Genomic DNA, 14,782 nt, shown 5'->3' with positions numbered 1-14,782 from the left:
AACATGCTGCTGCTAGAGAAGATGAGAACTCATGGGCTAAAATGTTTTCTCTTAAACACCAGCACTGGAAGGTATGTAAGCCCACATCAAAGTTTAAGCACATGAGTAATCCCATTGCAGTCAGTGAGACTACTCGTGCACTTGAAGTTAAATACCTTGTTAAATCAGGCCTGTAAGACATGCACTAGTGTCCACTGACGTCTTTCCACTTATGTCAGTTGGTTCTGGATCAGATCCATACAAGTTTCAAATACCTTTGCTTTGGGTTGACTTCTGTTCATCTCAGTTGTGAGACCACCTTGCACCTGAAGAAAGACTTCAGATATTAATTAGTATTCAGACATTATTTTACCAAACGTTCCAAGCCACCTCTCTTGCTTCACGGTGCTGTTTTTAACAGAGCTCCTTCCAACTGGCTTAGCTTGTGTTTTGTCATAGGATAATGTGTCAGACAGGAAAATCAGTTTGGCCCTCCTGGCACCAATCATATTAACTGTAGATGGTTAAAAGTAAGAGTGGTTTTTTTGATGAGAAATTCTCTTTAATAGGTGCATTTAAATTGTGTGCAGGAAAAAAAATCACTGAAGTATGATGTGGTGTAATTTAAAGCTGGGTTAAATGATGCAATCCAATAGGTTTTCATTAGAGGTGTGCGCAGAGGTTCTGAAGCATTTCTCTCACATTTGTGCTGTAAAGGGTGTCGGATTGCCAGCTGCAATAACATTTTTGATTGCAGCCCAAGCTGACGTTGGGCATCTTACCAGAAAAAGGAATGTGCGCTGGTTTAATTATGGCACCTGTGTTGCAAAATGGAGCCCATGTCATGTCACATGACACAGTCAGATTTGATGCACTGGAATAGCCTAGCATGCAAAGTGGGGAGATGGAGACATTTAAAGGATTGAGATGGGGACTGTCGTCAACACCTTTGTTCCTCAGGCACAATGGAGTTGACCACTGCAAGGGTAAAACTTGCCATGCACAGATGGCAGAGATTCTTCAGGGGCCGGTGTGAGACTGTAGAATGAATTCACTCAGCAACTAAGACCCCCATCTCCCCACTTCCCCAGCATCTCTTTGCTCTCCCAAATGCACTTTTGTCTTTGCTGTTACTAACATGAACACATAGCGCAAGGTAGAGCTGATCTAAAAGTGTGACCTAGTGGATAGTGCACTGGGATTGGACTCCAGAGGTCTGGGTTCTATTCCAAGCTCCTCCACTGGCTAGCTGGGTGACCTTGGGCAAGTCACTTTCCTGCCCCGTGCCTCAGTTTCCCCATTTGTAAAATTGGGATAATGATGCCACTTTTGTAAATCTCTCTGATGCTGTGCTGTGTACGACCTAGGTCCTATTATAAACAAAACAAAGAAAGTGGGGATGAAAACCGAGCAAAAGAAAACACTCTACTGCATGTGCAATTTTGCCCACAGCGAAAGGATGAGAGAAGGTACCACATGTGACAGAAATTAGTCATTTTGCTGAAATGCCCTAATCGAAGGCTCAGATACTACAATGGTGAGGATGATATAAGAACTAGCATAGAATAGACCGTCCTACATGCCTCTGGCTGTACCACTTCTGGCTGTGATCTTCTTAGATCTCACAAGCTGAGCAGGGTTGGCTGGGAAGAATTCCCCCTTGGCATTATGTATTTCCTTTGTTTGCTTAGCACATTAGGGCCACAACCTGGTTGAAGCACTGCCTTGTAAATGTTCAGAAATGACAGAATGCGTTGGCCCTGCTGGGCAGCCGTAGGTGAGCAAGGAGGTGAATCTGCCCGTGCACCTCTCCTGTGCCTGGGGAAGGTGACTCGTCTCTGGCAGGGGAGGACGGAAGCAGGTCCCAGAGGTATCCGAGGAGTGGGGTATTGAAAGCAGTTGGTGGAGAGCGTATTAGGACCCACCAGGAGTTAGGACCCCATAGTAACTGAAGGATTTGCAGTGCTTGCTTAGGACTGGCACGCTACTGGGAATTGGTGTGCATGACCCCATGAAAGGGCAGTGGGTTCAGTAATGACTCGTTCATGTTAAAAATTGCTGCTGGGACAGCTGTGTTTTGGGGCAAATTCTGCCTTTCTATTGCACGAAGAGTCGTGTGCGCCTGGAACTGTTGTGCAGCATTGTAACGTGTCACAGAGGAGACACGCACACTACAGTCTGTGAGTTGGAGATTTGACTTAGTTTCTTTCCTGGTGTTTGCACTTAATTTTAAAATAGACGCCTTTCAGTTTGAAAGCACATGGCTGCCCCTTGTATGTGGGTGGGGGAAGGAGGGGGGATGACCCAACAACTGGGCCAAGTCCTGAGGCTCTTGCTCGTTTTATACGTGGTCCTTATTCAGGCAGAATCCCAGTGGAACCTCTGCACGCTGTGCCCGAAGGAAAACCGCAGTATTTGATCCACAGTGGTTTCAGTGACCGCGAATAGAAGTGGAATGAGAATCCCAAACGGCTTCATTACAGTTACAGTAATTTTTTTCCCCACTGCTTATACTGAAGCGTTAACCTGGCTCTAGTTGCTCTCCGTTCCTGAAAAAGTCCTAGTCTAATAAACCACTCCAAATGCAGTGTTTATCACCTCCCAAAGCAAATATCACCTCTGCTTCTGCTCTGGCTAAGCCGAGGAGAAAAGACGTTGCAACTGAAGGAAACTCAGGACTTCTGGTTTGGCCACAGCTGATGCCGGGGGGGCCGGGGGGGGGCTGGAGAAATGCCAATCTGATTTAATCTAGCAATGTACACTGGAATAATTGCCTAAGGATGTCCTTGCAACTGTCATTGCAGATAGTGGGGAGGCTCATGGCGTGAAAAGTGGCAGGATCTCTTACCAGCTGCACCCCCTCCTGCTATAGTGACAAGCTGCTGATAGTGGTTTTTAAAAAAAAAAAAAAAAATCTTCCCTCTGAGTGGGTTTTGTTACGTAAGAATGTGTGAATGGGAACGTTAATGAGGATGTGTAGGTGTTGAAAAGTATTTCTCTGTAGTGGCTCTTACTGCAATGCATTGCAGTTACTAGCAAATGCGTTTTATTAGCATAATAGATCTGTGACTGTAGTATCCCTCAAGTGGTGGAATGGGATATGTATGTGCATTGTGCAACAAAGAACAGTGATGGCTGAACTTTTAAAAGTCACCTAGGAAATATTCTCACAGACAGAGAAAGGTGCAGGAAGTAGCCATTGGTGATGCAAAGTGGCAAATGCATGAGCAGACAGGTACACTACTTGTGTGCTCAAAAAAATATATTGCAGAAAGCAAACCTGTCCCATCTGGGAGTGGATTAGGTGATCTAATAGGTCCTTCCTCTCTGTCCTTTGGTTCCAGGAATTATCACATAAATAATGACATGTTTTTGCAGGGAGGCTGTGTTGTCTAGTGGGCAGAGCTAGGGGCTGGAAAGCAGCCATTGAGCATTTTGTCCCAGCTTTGCCACTGAATTGCCTTGTGAATTTGGGCACATCACTTCACCTTTGTTTTTCATTTGTGAAATATAGATACTAGGCAAATATGTGGGCACCAAAATAAGTGGCACCAAAATAAGTGGCATGATTTGTTTAGTGGTGCTGAGAACCCATAACTCCTAGTGAGGGATTAAGTGATGTGCCAAGGGTCACACATTGAATCTGTAGCAGAGCTGGGAACAGAATCCAGGTTCTCTCGAGTCCTAGTCCAGTGCCTTATGCACAAGTCAATCCTTCCCTTCTAAGGCCCTGCTTCAGGAAAGTACTTAAGCACATGCTTAAAGTCATCCCTATTCAGGATAGCACTTAAATCCTATTGTCTCCCAGTGGACTTAAATGCTGGCTTAAAGAAAAGCAGGTTGTGAAGTGCTGCCATGAAATGGGGCCTAAAGCTGCAAGCTGTGGTTATCTGAGCACGCTCGGATTATGTACATGAGCCCGAGCTCAAGTGTTGTAACAGCCTTTTCTCTTGCCGACTCCATCACCACCCAAGCATCAGTGCCACAATATTCCTGCATCGTGATGCTGTGAAACCAAAAAGGTTCTGTGCCTATAAGCATTTAGAATGCCCCTTAGTGTTGTCGTACCCCTGGACGTGCTAGGATTTTCCATTCTTGGCCTTGTGACGTATTGGCCGTTCAGTCTCAGGCCAGCATTTATGCATCTGCAATCTGAAAATCCCATTTACTGCAAAACGGGAGCAAAGGGGATTTGGCACTGTCTGGGAGCTGCTGTTGCTCTGCACCGTCATTATCAGAAGTAATAATAGGAGAAGCTGGTTGGGGCAAGTCCAGCTGTCTTTTGGTCTGTTTACAGGGGTTGGTTGGAGATTTGCAATGCACAGTGGCAGGCTTACCTCATGCCTTTATTGGTATCCGTTAATTTTAGTGCTGAACAGATGTAAGAACAATTCTGCCTCCGGTGGCATGAGACCCAAAGTCACCCCTGTGTGCAATGAGCTGGTGGCGGTCAGTCTCTTTCATAATGTCTCTATTCCCTTATTCTTCTTTGATCCCAGGATAGTTGCAGTCAGCTGAAGCACTTTTCAGAATGGCTCCATCCTACCTGGGTGTAACAGGAGGGGACTGGTGAGCTGGCATACTCAGCAAAGAGTCTTCAGCTCTGCCCCTTGGCTTTGATAGTGACCAGAGTTTTTGACCCTCAGGGGACACCGTTGTTCTAAACTTTCCCTCAGTCAGTGGGGCAAATGTTTGTGTGTGGGAAGGGGTGGGGCTGTCAGGGAAGAGGGAGTTTTTATCTGTTGTGGGGCTTTTTGTGGAGACTGTGTAAAATACTCTACTCGATGGTGCCCTCTAGTTGTGGACCCATGGACAAGATAAAAGACTTACTACTGCAGCGAGCTAAGGGGTGATCTTCTTTAGCTCAGATGGTACAGATCTGTCTTGGAGATAAAGGTGCAAAGTTCTAGTCCCTGCTCCCAAGATACTATAATATCTATCTCCCTATATGGAGAGGTGGTTATGCAATTGTCTGTCATCTGCAACGCATGGTTTTATTAAAATTGTTCCACATTTCTTTATACGCCTTTATTGTAAAAAATAAAGTGCTTGGAGGTTTCAATAAGCACTTCTAATTAAATCTAAAAATAGCCACCACACTTTTCTACCTATCTATACATGGTGAAAGGATACAAACCCTTTAAAATAGAACTTGATTTTTTTATTCAACAGAAATATTGGCTTAAAATACTGCAGACAATGGATTTTATTCTTTGCATCTGTGCCCTTCAATATTTCATAGCTTACATTAAGACTTGACTATCATATTTAGCAACTGTAAGGGTTTTGCTGGTGATAACTGAGGAGTTTCTCTTTAATAAGGTTCTCGGGCAGGGCATGTCCAATTTCATTATTCAGTCAGGGCTCAGTCCTTTTGGCACAATATTTAGACATATCAAGAATGCGGGGTGGGGTGGGGTGGGGAGTCTGTATTTGTTTTTTAGACTTGAATTTTCAAAGTAGCCTGGAGGAGTTGGTCACCAAACTCCTTTAGTTTAGATTCCTTTAATAATCCCAGACCTAATGGTTTACTTCTTGCCCTCAGAGAGGAAGAATGGCAGGGGCTAAGGTGCTAGTGTGGTCCATGGGAAATTGGGGTCACTTCCCTGCTCTGCCACAGACTTTCTGTGTGACCTTGGGCAAGTCATTGAATCTCTCTGTGCATCAATTCTTCATCTGTAAAATGGAGATAATAGCGCTGCCCTGCCTCACAGGGTGTTGTGAAGATAAATACACTAAACAGATTGTGACGTACTTATGTGCTATAGGGTTGAGGGTCATTTAAATACATTAGATGCTATATATGACTCTGCATCGTTAGTGTTATCTTGATGAAAGAGCTCTTAAAATAGGTATGGTTGTATGTCATGAGTGTATTTAGGGGGCTGTGGTAGAACACCTGACAACTTTCTATCTCAGACCTAATGCTATACAAGGAAGGGGAAATATTCTGAATAAGTATCAGGGGGTAGCCGTGTTAGTCTGTATCTACAAAAACAACAAGGAGTCTGGTGGCACCTTAAAGACTAACAGATTTATTTGGGCATAAGCTTTCGTGAGTAAAAACCTCACTTCTTCAGATGCATCCGAAGAAGTGAGGTTTTTACTCACGAAAGCTTATGCCCAAATAAATCTGTTAGTCTTTAAGGTGCCACCAGACTCCTTATTCTGAATAAAATTCTCTTAGTTGTTTTTATAGGACTATAGGAATTGTCAGACTGAATCAGACTGGGGTGGTCTCGCTGTTCTAGTACCCAGTCTCTGACCAAGGCTAGCTGCTTCAAGAAAGGTGCAAGAAACTCTGAAGTGGGCATTTAAATTGCCCATAAGGGAAAATTCCTTCCTATCCACATTAATGAGAGGTTGGCTCATACTCTGAATATTCCTTCAAAACTTCTTAAAATACCACCTGTACTGTAACTGTGGGTGTTCTCAGGATCTGAATCGATATTGAATTCTTTTTTGAAACCTGCTCAGCTCTTGGCTTTGATATCTTGTGGCAATGAGTTCCATAGGCTAAATTGCTCTTTCTTACATGTTTTTACAGCAGCCAGATTTTTCTGAGTGTTCTCAGACAGAAGAGATTGTATTTGGATTTTTCTTTGGGAATGGCAGGCAAGAATTTAACATGAGTGGTTGAAAAACATTTTTTTTTTCGTTCTGTAAATCTATTATGTAAATCATCTTAGCCAAGTGCAAGGGGATGGATTATAAGTTATAAAACTGTAATTGTTTGTTAGAAATTTACATTAGCTATTCTCTGTGTCAATATAGTATCAGGGAATTAGTGCCTGGGATCCTATAATGCCAATTCAAAAATGTTGATGAACAAACTTCTGTATTAAAATTAACAATTACCTTGTAACTCAGAGTCAATCTGTCAGTCCAAAGTAATTAGGCCGAGGACACAATGTCGTGGAAGATTGTTCTTGCTTTGTTTATTGTACTCATGTTTTTGAAACAATTGTCACCTCTCTTGTGAGGAGTGTCACTTCCCTCCCTGTCTCTTTCCCACTGGACTGGGGCTCAGGGGTCCTGGGCTCTGTCTCCAGCTTTGCTACTGATGGCCTGCTGGGTGACCCTGGGCAAGTTACTGCCATGCTGTGCCTCAGTTTCCCCATATGTAAAATGGGGATAAAGCGCTTTGAGAACTACTGACAAAAAGTGCTGTATGAAAGATAGGTATTATCATTATTTGGAGGAGCACTCTGTCTCACTCCTATTTTCCCTTATAATCACAGACTGTAACCTCCTTCCCTTTCTTCTCTCCATCCCTCCTTCCCTCCATATATTGCATACGAGAGCTTTGCAAGAAATCAGTCATCTAAAGATCTTGAAAGCTCTGTTCTAAGGCATTTAGGGAGACCCACTGGCTCAGCTGATAGAACACTGGACTGAAACTCACGAGATCTGGATTCAGTCCCAGCTCTGCTCCGGTGCTCTGCATTATTTTGCGCAAGCTGCTTCCCCCATGTATAAAATGGGGATAATTACACTGACTCCTTTGTAAAGCACTTTGAGATCCGCTGACGACAAGCAAGAGCTAGTTATGTCTTTATTGGCTTCGTCCAGAGGAGAGTTCCTTTTGGGGTTAGCTGGCAGTTCTGTTGCCTTAAGAACACTCAGCTCCTAGCGCAAGCCTCGTCTGTGGTAGATATACAGAATAAATAATTGATGTAAATCCAGGCAGCTAATTGGCAATGCCAATTTTATTGCTTCTCATCCTCTGCTCCTTTAGATTGAGAGTCCAACTTAATATTATTCGTATAACACTCTAGGCACTTATGTAGTGCCTTTACTCCACAGATCTTAAAGCGCTTTATGAATATTAATGAATGAAGCCTTGGGACTATCCGAAGTTTGAGTATCATTCTCATTTTACAGGTGGTGGGAACAGACACAGGGATGCTAAGTGACTTGCCTTAGGTTGCGGCGCGGGTTAGAAAAAGAGCCAGGAATGAGAATTTGGGAATTTGGACTCTGTCCCTTTCTCTGGTGTCTGGACTACACTCTTTGGAGTATGTGGGGGGACGAATATGTGACCATTACAAATCTAAGCGAGTGTGGTTAATGCTTAGGTACAGCGGTGCAGGTCGCTGTTGAAAAGCTTCTGGCAGATAAATAGACAATGGTTATGCTCCCTGTACCTTCTATAAAGTGTGAGGGTCTTTTTTTTTTTTAATGTCATGCCGTGAACAAAATGGCAAATATAAAATCTGACCAGAAGTAAACAGAACGGCTGTTAATGTAGATAATGAAGGAATTGGTAACAGCCGCTGGTAAGTGTATAAGAGGCCCCACTTGGTGCTCAATCCACAGAGGATGTAGGTCTGTTGTAGCCCCAGGCCTGATCTACACTATGATTTTAGGTCAAATTTAGCAGCGTTACCTCAATTTAACCCTGCACGTGTCCACACGACGAAGCCCTTTTTTTTCAACTTAAAGGGCTCTTAAAATCAATTTCTTTACTCTACCTCCGACGAGGGAATTAGCGCTGAAATTGGCCTTGCCGGGTCGAATTTGGGGTAGTGTGGAGGCAATTCAACGATATTGGCCTCCAGGAGCTATCCCAGAGTGCTCCATTGTGACCGCTCTGGACAGCACTCTCAACTCAGATGCACTGGCCAGGTAGACAGGAAAGGTCCCGCAAACTTTTGAATTTCATTTCCTGTTTGGCCAGCATTGCAAGATGATCAGCACAGGTGACCATGCAGAGCTCATCAGCAGAGGTGACCATGGAGTCCCAGAATCGCAAAAGAGCTCCAGCATGGACCGAACGGGAGGTACGGGATCTGATCTCTGTATGGAGAGACAAATCCGTGCTAGCTGAACTTCGTTCCAGTAAACAAAATGCCAAAACATATGAAAAAATCTCCAAGGGCATGAAGGAAAGAGGCTATAACAGTTAAATAGATTTGGTTCTTGAGCTCAAGCTGTAGACGCTCATGCTTTTAGGTTTGGAAGTTCCTGGTTCAGTCCCTGGTATGTTGGCCAAGGTGGCAGCTATCCCTGTGAGTACAAGTCTTCCTAGACTTGCTGGCTTGTCCTGTATGTGCCAGTATAACCTTTCTCTTGGTGTCTTTCAGGTTAACAGGTTTCCAGCTGCCTGCTCCTATCGTGAGCACTGGAGTTGTGTTATCTTTATGGCTCGTGAGCGATTATGCTGTCAGCGCTCAAGGCTTCCAGGCAAACTATGAAGGTAGGTCCGCCCCATTCCATTTGTCTTACTGCTCCATATGCTGTAGCAGGGACTAAAAACAAGAGCGGGTTGCAAAGTGTGGGAAAAATGTGTGTGAAAATTTTGGGGGAAAAAAATTACAAAACCAATTTTTTTTTTTGGTGCAAATTTGAATTTTTTCCACCAGCTCTACTCAAAATGTTTTAAAAAGTTACTGTGTAAAGAAAGGGGATTGGAAGAGAATGTAGAACGTTCTCTCTGGGCTCCTCAGGGTGACAGAGAATGCAGCTCTCTTTCCCGCCAATGTGACTTAGGAAGATGAGCTAATGGGGAATGCACGGCTGCATGGAGAAGGTGGCCCTCAAAAGTTCAGAGCTTTGTTTATTGTTCCGTGTGCATTTTCTTAAAAAACCCAAACAATAGGTTTTAAACCTTTTGCTGCACATTCCTTTTAGGTGGGGAAAAATGTTCTGTATTATTCAAAATTGTGGAGGTAGTCTGTCCAGCTACAAAAATGCTTGGGTCTCTATAACTGGTTCTTTGTTGATGGGACCAGAGAATAATTAACTGTGTTAATGAAAGGTCTTTACAAAGGCTAGAGCATGGTTATAAAGTGAGTCGCTGTATCTAGGCACAAGAAAGCCTAAGTCATGTTATAATGTTCAGAACATTATTGCTTTTAAGCACATTTAGCTGAGAGTGTTCTCATGATCCATGTGAAGGTTAAATTCTTCTTGGAGCCCTGCTAAGCTCGTATACTTAATGCTACCATGTGACACTGAGTTCCACAGGTTAATCATGCCGTACAAGCCAGTAGATTGCTTAGTGCATATAGAGCTCCAGTTTATGGTCCCTTCTGCACTAAAAAATCAGTCAAGTTAGGGCATCTCAGTTAGACACTAATTTCTGGTTAAAATGTGGCTGAGCCTTGACGTGTAGATCGGACTGAGTCATTTTTAACAGCGATTCTGAGAGCTGCTATAGCATTGGGGCATTGGTAGGACCATAGCCCAGTTGGGGACAGGGTTAAAACAGTTCAGCTCAGTGCAAAACCCTACCGTGTTGCACTTGTGTAGCAAATAAGTTCTGACACAGTTGATTTTGCAGTGTAGATGAGCCTTCTAGCCACGTTTTAGAATGTGGCCCTAACATCCCTCTTGAGGAGGGGGACATTCCATGTCCTTCTGCAGAAGTCACGCTAGAACCCAGCGAGCAACAACAGCATCTACTAGAGATGGTAGTAGGTAGCGTGATTTGACTCGTGTTGAAGACAAGGCCTAATTCTGCATGCTCCTGGTTTTGGATTCTGTTTTTAGTTTTTGCTCATGTATGTGTCCAGATTGTCACTGGCTGTTTCTCTTACGGCTTCCTCCCTCTTACTCAGGCAGCTCCAAAGAAGGTGACTTCAGCAATTGCCCCATTTCCTCCTTTTTCAGAAAAGGGGTTAACCCAAAATGCTACCTGGCTTGATCTCCTGCTTTTTTCCTTAGTGGCATTTTTACGCAATGTTGATCTTTCTCCCTCCATCGGTGCACAAATGACTCAAAGTACCAAAGTATAGAGGTGACACTCAACTGTAGAACAAATCGAAATGTGCCTTGGAAATAGACCATCCAAAGTATTTACACAGGGAAGCTACAGGGGTTTATGTGCCTCCAAATGTCACATGGCTCGCCCATCATGCGGGCCGAAAGGAAGTGTTTGAGCAGTCGACTTTGTGTGCCTGCCGTTCAAACGAAAGTTTCCTAATGGAAATGAGCTGCAGCAGCTCCATTGGGGGCCGCTACAGTGGCACTTGGAGAGAACATGAATCATGAGAGAGGGAGTGCAGGGACACTCCCTCCCCCCCCACACACAAAACAACAAAAACCAAAACCGAGGTGTGTGTTGCTGTTGCCAGGACCTGGGAGATATGGGAGAATTCTCCTCCAAGACTCATAATTGTGTGTATTACAGTCATGCATAGAGATTCCAACTGAGATCAAGGGCCTGTTATGCTAAGCTGGGGGTTGAGACCCCTCAGGGGCTCGCGAGGTTATTACATGGGGGGGGTGGTCGCGAGCTGTCCACCTCCACCCCAAACCCTGCTTTGCCTCCAGCATTTATAATGGTGTTAAATATATAAAAAAGTGTTTCTAATTTATAAGGGGGGTCGCACTCAGAGGCTTGCTGTGTGAAAGGGGTCACCAGTAAAATTAAGTTGAGAGCCACCGTTCTAGGCACAGTACAAACACGCAGTATAGAATCCTAGAAATGTAGGGCTGGAAAGAATCTTGAGAGATCATCTAGTCTCGTCCCTGGTTGGTTTTGGAGGAACTCTGGGAAGAGCTGCTTAGAACTTTGAGAATTAGACATTTTGATACTTTTCCCCAAAATATTCAAAAAAACTTTCAATGAGATAATTTCACCGTTCTTCTACAGGGTCTATTCACAAGTAAGTCTGGGCAAAACTCAGTGGCTTCACTTCGTAGGGGTTTGTGCAAACATGTCGATCTCTCTGGGGTTCATGCTTCCTCTCCCAGGCTTCTTGCTTGATGCACCAGCTCTGCACATGCTCAGAATCTTAAAACAAACAATCAGGAATGACAGCAGTGTTTCATCTAGGAGGGTTTTTTTTTTTTTTTTTTTTTTTGTGGCAGGGACAAAATTGTGCAAAACCACAAAATTTCAATTTCAATGTGAGATACTATCTCTGCTGAGATTCCCTCAAATCTAGCCCATGGGTGCACTCGGGCTAAACGGCTTATGAACCTGGCCCTAGCGCCAAACTTGTAGCAAGACGAGAATGAGGTGAGTCACACTTGCTTATGGTTTTTACTGCAAACATTTGTGCAAAGCCCCATCTCCTGAGTTGCTTGCAGAGTCTTTCTGTGAGAATCAACATGCTGGGAATGTCAGAAGAATGAGGATCACCTTTCTGCCCCCTCTTATGTTTGAACGTTACTCGGGATTGAGAGCTAATAATAGGTTTTTATTTCAAGGTTTAGCTGGCCACTTAAATGGGATCAACTTTTTATAATTTCCATTTTTATACAGCTATCCCCTCTTTGTCTTTTGTCTTCTGATACCTTTCTTCCTGATCATTAGTTTAATATTCCTTTGATATAGTAGATAAGCTTGATCCAGGATTGGTTTGCACCTACATATATTTGAAATTATTTGAGGGATGTTTGACTGGAGGCAAAGAGGTTTTATTTTTAGCCAAACTGGTTTTCATAGTCATTGAATTAATCAGAAATATGAAATTTCAGCGGGATATGGGGCAGGAGGGACACTGGGGCTAATTGAAAACCCCTCAGGGCTTTTCGCCTCTGGAGGCCTGGATTCAGATCTTGGCTCAGGCGGCAAGAAAAAGTGAGTTGTAGGGTCTCACTCTAAGTCTGTGTTGGTGCACGTTGCAAAACTGCTGTGCAGTTTGATACATCTGGCCGTCTCTGCTCCTGGGAGATTGAGGCTTCCTGCCTTAGGGGCTGAGCGGGCTGAGGGACCGTGACTTGGAAGAGTAGGCTGAGGATGAATAAAATCCGGAATGGTGTGGAGAAAATGAATAAGAAGGTGTGATTTATCCCTTCACACAATACAGGAACCAGGGGTCAGCCAATGAAATTAATAGGCAGCAGATTTAAAACAAACAAAAGGAAGTATTTCTTCACATAAAACACAGTCAACCTGCGGAACTTCTTGTCAGGGGATGTTCGAAGGCCAAAAGTTTAACTGGGTTCCAAAGGAATTAGATGAACTAATGGAAGATAGGCCCATCAGTGGCTATTTGCCAAGATGGTCAGGGATGCAACCCCGTGCTCTGAGTGTCCCTAAATCTCTGACTGCTGGAAACTGAGGCTGGACGATGGGATGGATCAATTGATAAATTGGCCTGTTCTGTTCATTCCCTCTGGGACCCTTGGCATTGGCCGCTATCGGAAGACAGGATACTGGGCTAGATAGACCAGTAGTCTGACCCAGTATGGCCATTTTTATGATTGAAGGGCATCAGGAGAGGTCTGTGAGGCCCAGAGATAGGACTAGAGTGGGAAAGGGAGTGGGGGTGTAGGTGGGACTGATATCCATTAGTAGAGCTGTGTGTGAGGAGCCCAGCGCTGGATAGTGTCTGGTGCAGCAGATCAAGATTGAGGTGCATTGGTGCATTTATGTATGGGCAGCACACACTAATGCCTGTCTCTAGATACCATTATTGTCACACTGCCTTTCATAACCATAATGTTCCCATTGCATATACATTGTTTTAATTTTATGTTTGTATGGGGGGAACCCCACGAATGGATCCACTCCCCTCCGCTGATAAATCCTGCGGGACCAGTGAATGATAGTCACATTATGCAAGTTTAATTTTAACTTCTGTTTCTAACTAAACTTAGAAACATTTTCCTAATTGAGGTCTTTGTAGTATTGGCAACTGGAAACACAAATCTCCCCTGTCCAGTCTGCACTTTTGAATTGCTTAGGGACACAGTTTTGAAACTTAGGCCCATTCAAATGAATGAGAATTGGGTGTCCGGTTCCCCAGGATGGCTTTGAAAACTGTTTGCCCAAGTCACCGAGAAATTCTGTGGCAGAGCTGGGAATTAAACTTACATCTCCTGAGTCCTGGGCAAGTCGCTTAACCCCAGGAGCATCCTTTCTTTCAGTGGTTGCAGCTCTGCCCCCAAACAATTTGGAGTTCAGGAAAAGCCAAATATCTGGCCTTGGCACTTGTATTTTGCTCTGAACTGCTGGGAATGTCTTCCAGTTGATCTTAAATGTATTCAAAAATTGCAGCGAGGCTACAATTCAGCTGCCTTCAAACTCTTTTAGTATTGTTGGTTGTTGACTCACCAGGCAACAACCTCACCCTACAAGAGCTTTTCTGGGATTGAGCTGTGGGGTTTTTAGTTTTAAGCAGGTATTTCACTATGGGCTCAACTCCATATGAAATGCATTGCTCACTCTCGCTGCTGTTTGGCTTCTGCATGAATTCTCCATTTGTTGCCTTATGCAATGACTGAATTCATTACATATACCAGGCATGTTGTTTATCCCAATGGTTTCAGGTTTGCAATCCTCATTCCAGTTATTCTGAATACTGGATATGAATTATTTTATCATTAATAATAATAATGGAATTACCAAAAAAAATATGACCAGCATTGTCAAGTAGCGTGTTTCGACTGCAATGCTTTTATTATCAGAGTGGGTCTGGAGAAATATTTAAATACATTATATAGCCTTCAGTGATACAAAACATATCTTGTATTTGCCACCAGCTGAGCGTATTAGCCCCAGTTGTTTTATGACAACAGTGCGCTCTGTAGGTGTATGAAACATGAAACACTTCCACCCGCCACACACACTTTCCTTTAAAAGTTGCGTCATCTGTCCCTGAGTCATCCAGTCCCAAGGATTATTTCAGTTACGAGGATGCTTGTTTTGATGTCTATATTTCAAGGAGGAAAATGTGAGGAGTTCAACCCAAGAAGGTGAAACATACAAGCCAACAGCTTTTTCAATAGCTTTTATTTTCGTGGACTCATAGAGAGAATAGAGGGAAAAGGGAAAAACCCCTATCCAGTCCCATCCAGTACATCTCGCTGGAAATAAGAGATTACCACCATACCTGGTGCAACCCCA

The 14,782-nt window shown here is 43.8% G+C and overlaps 1 protein-coding gene across 1 annotated transcript in view; it reads left to right on the top strand.

Annotated features, from left to right (window-relative positions):
* CSMD2 (CUB and Sushi multiple domains 2) overlaps positions 1 to 14,782 on the top strand; it is a 579,057-nt gene that overhangs the window by 81,794 nt on the left and 482,481 nt on the right. The window contains exon 3 of the mRNA XM_054012126.1: positions 9,066 to 9,178. Coding sequence (XP_053868101.1) covers positions 9,066 to 9,178 — 113 coding nt within the window. The remainder of the gene's footprint in view (positions 1 to 9,065; positions 9,179 to 14,782) is intronic.

The sequence above is a fragment of the Malaclemys terrapin genome, chromosome 22 (assembly GCF_027887155.1).
Source record: "Malaclemys terrapin pileata isolate rMalTer1 chromosome 22, rMalTer1.hap1, whole genome shotgun sequence".
Classification (NCBI taxonomy): Eukaryota; Metazoa; Chordata; order Testudines; family Emydidae; genus Malaclemys; species Malaclemys terrapin.
This window is presented reverse-complemented; position numbering and strand designations above follow the sequence as displayed.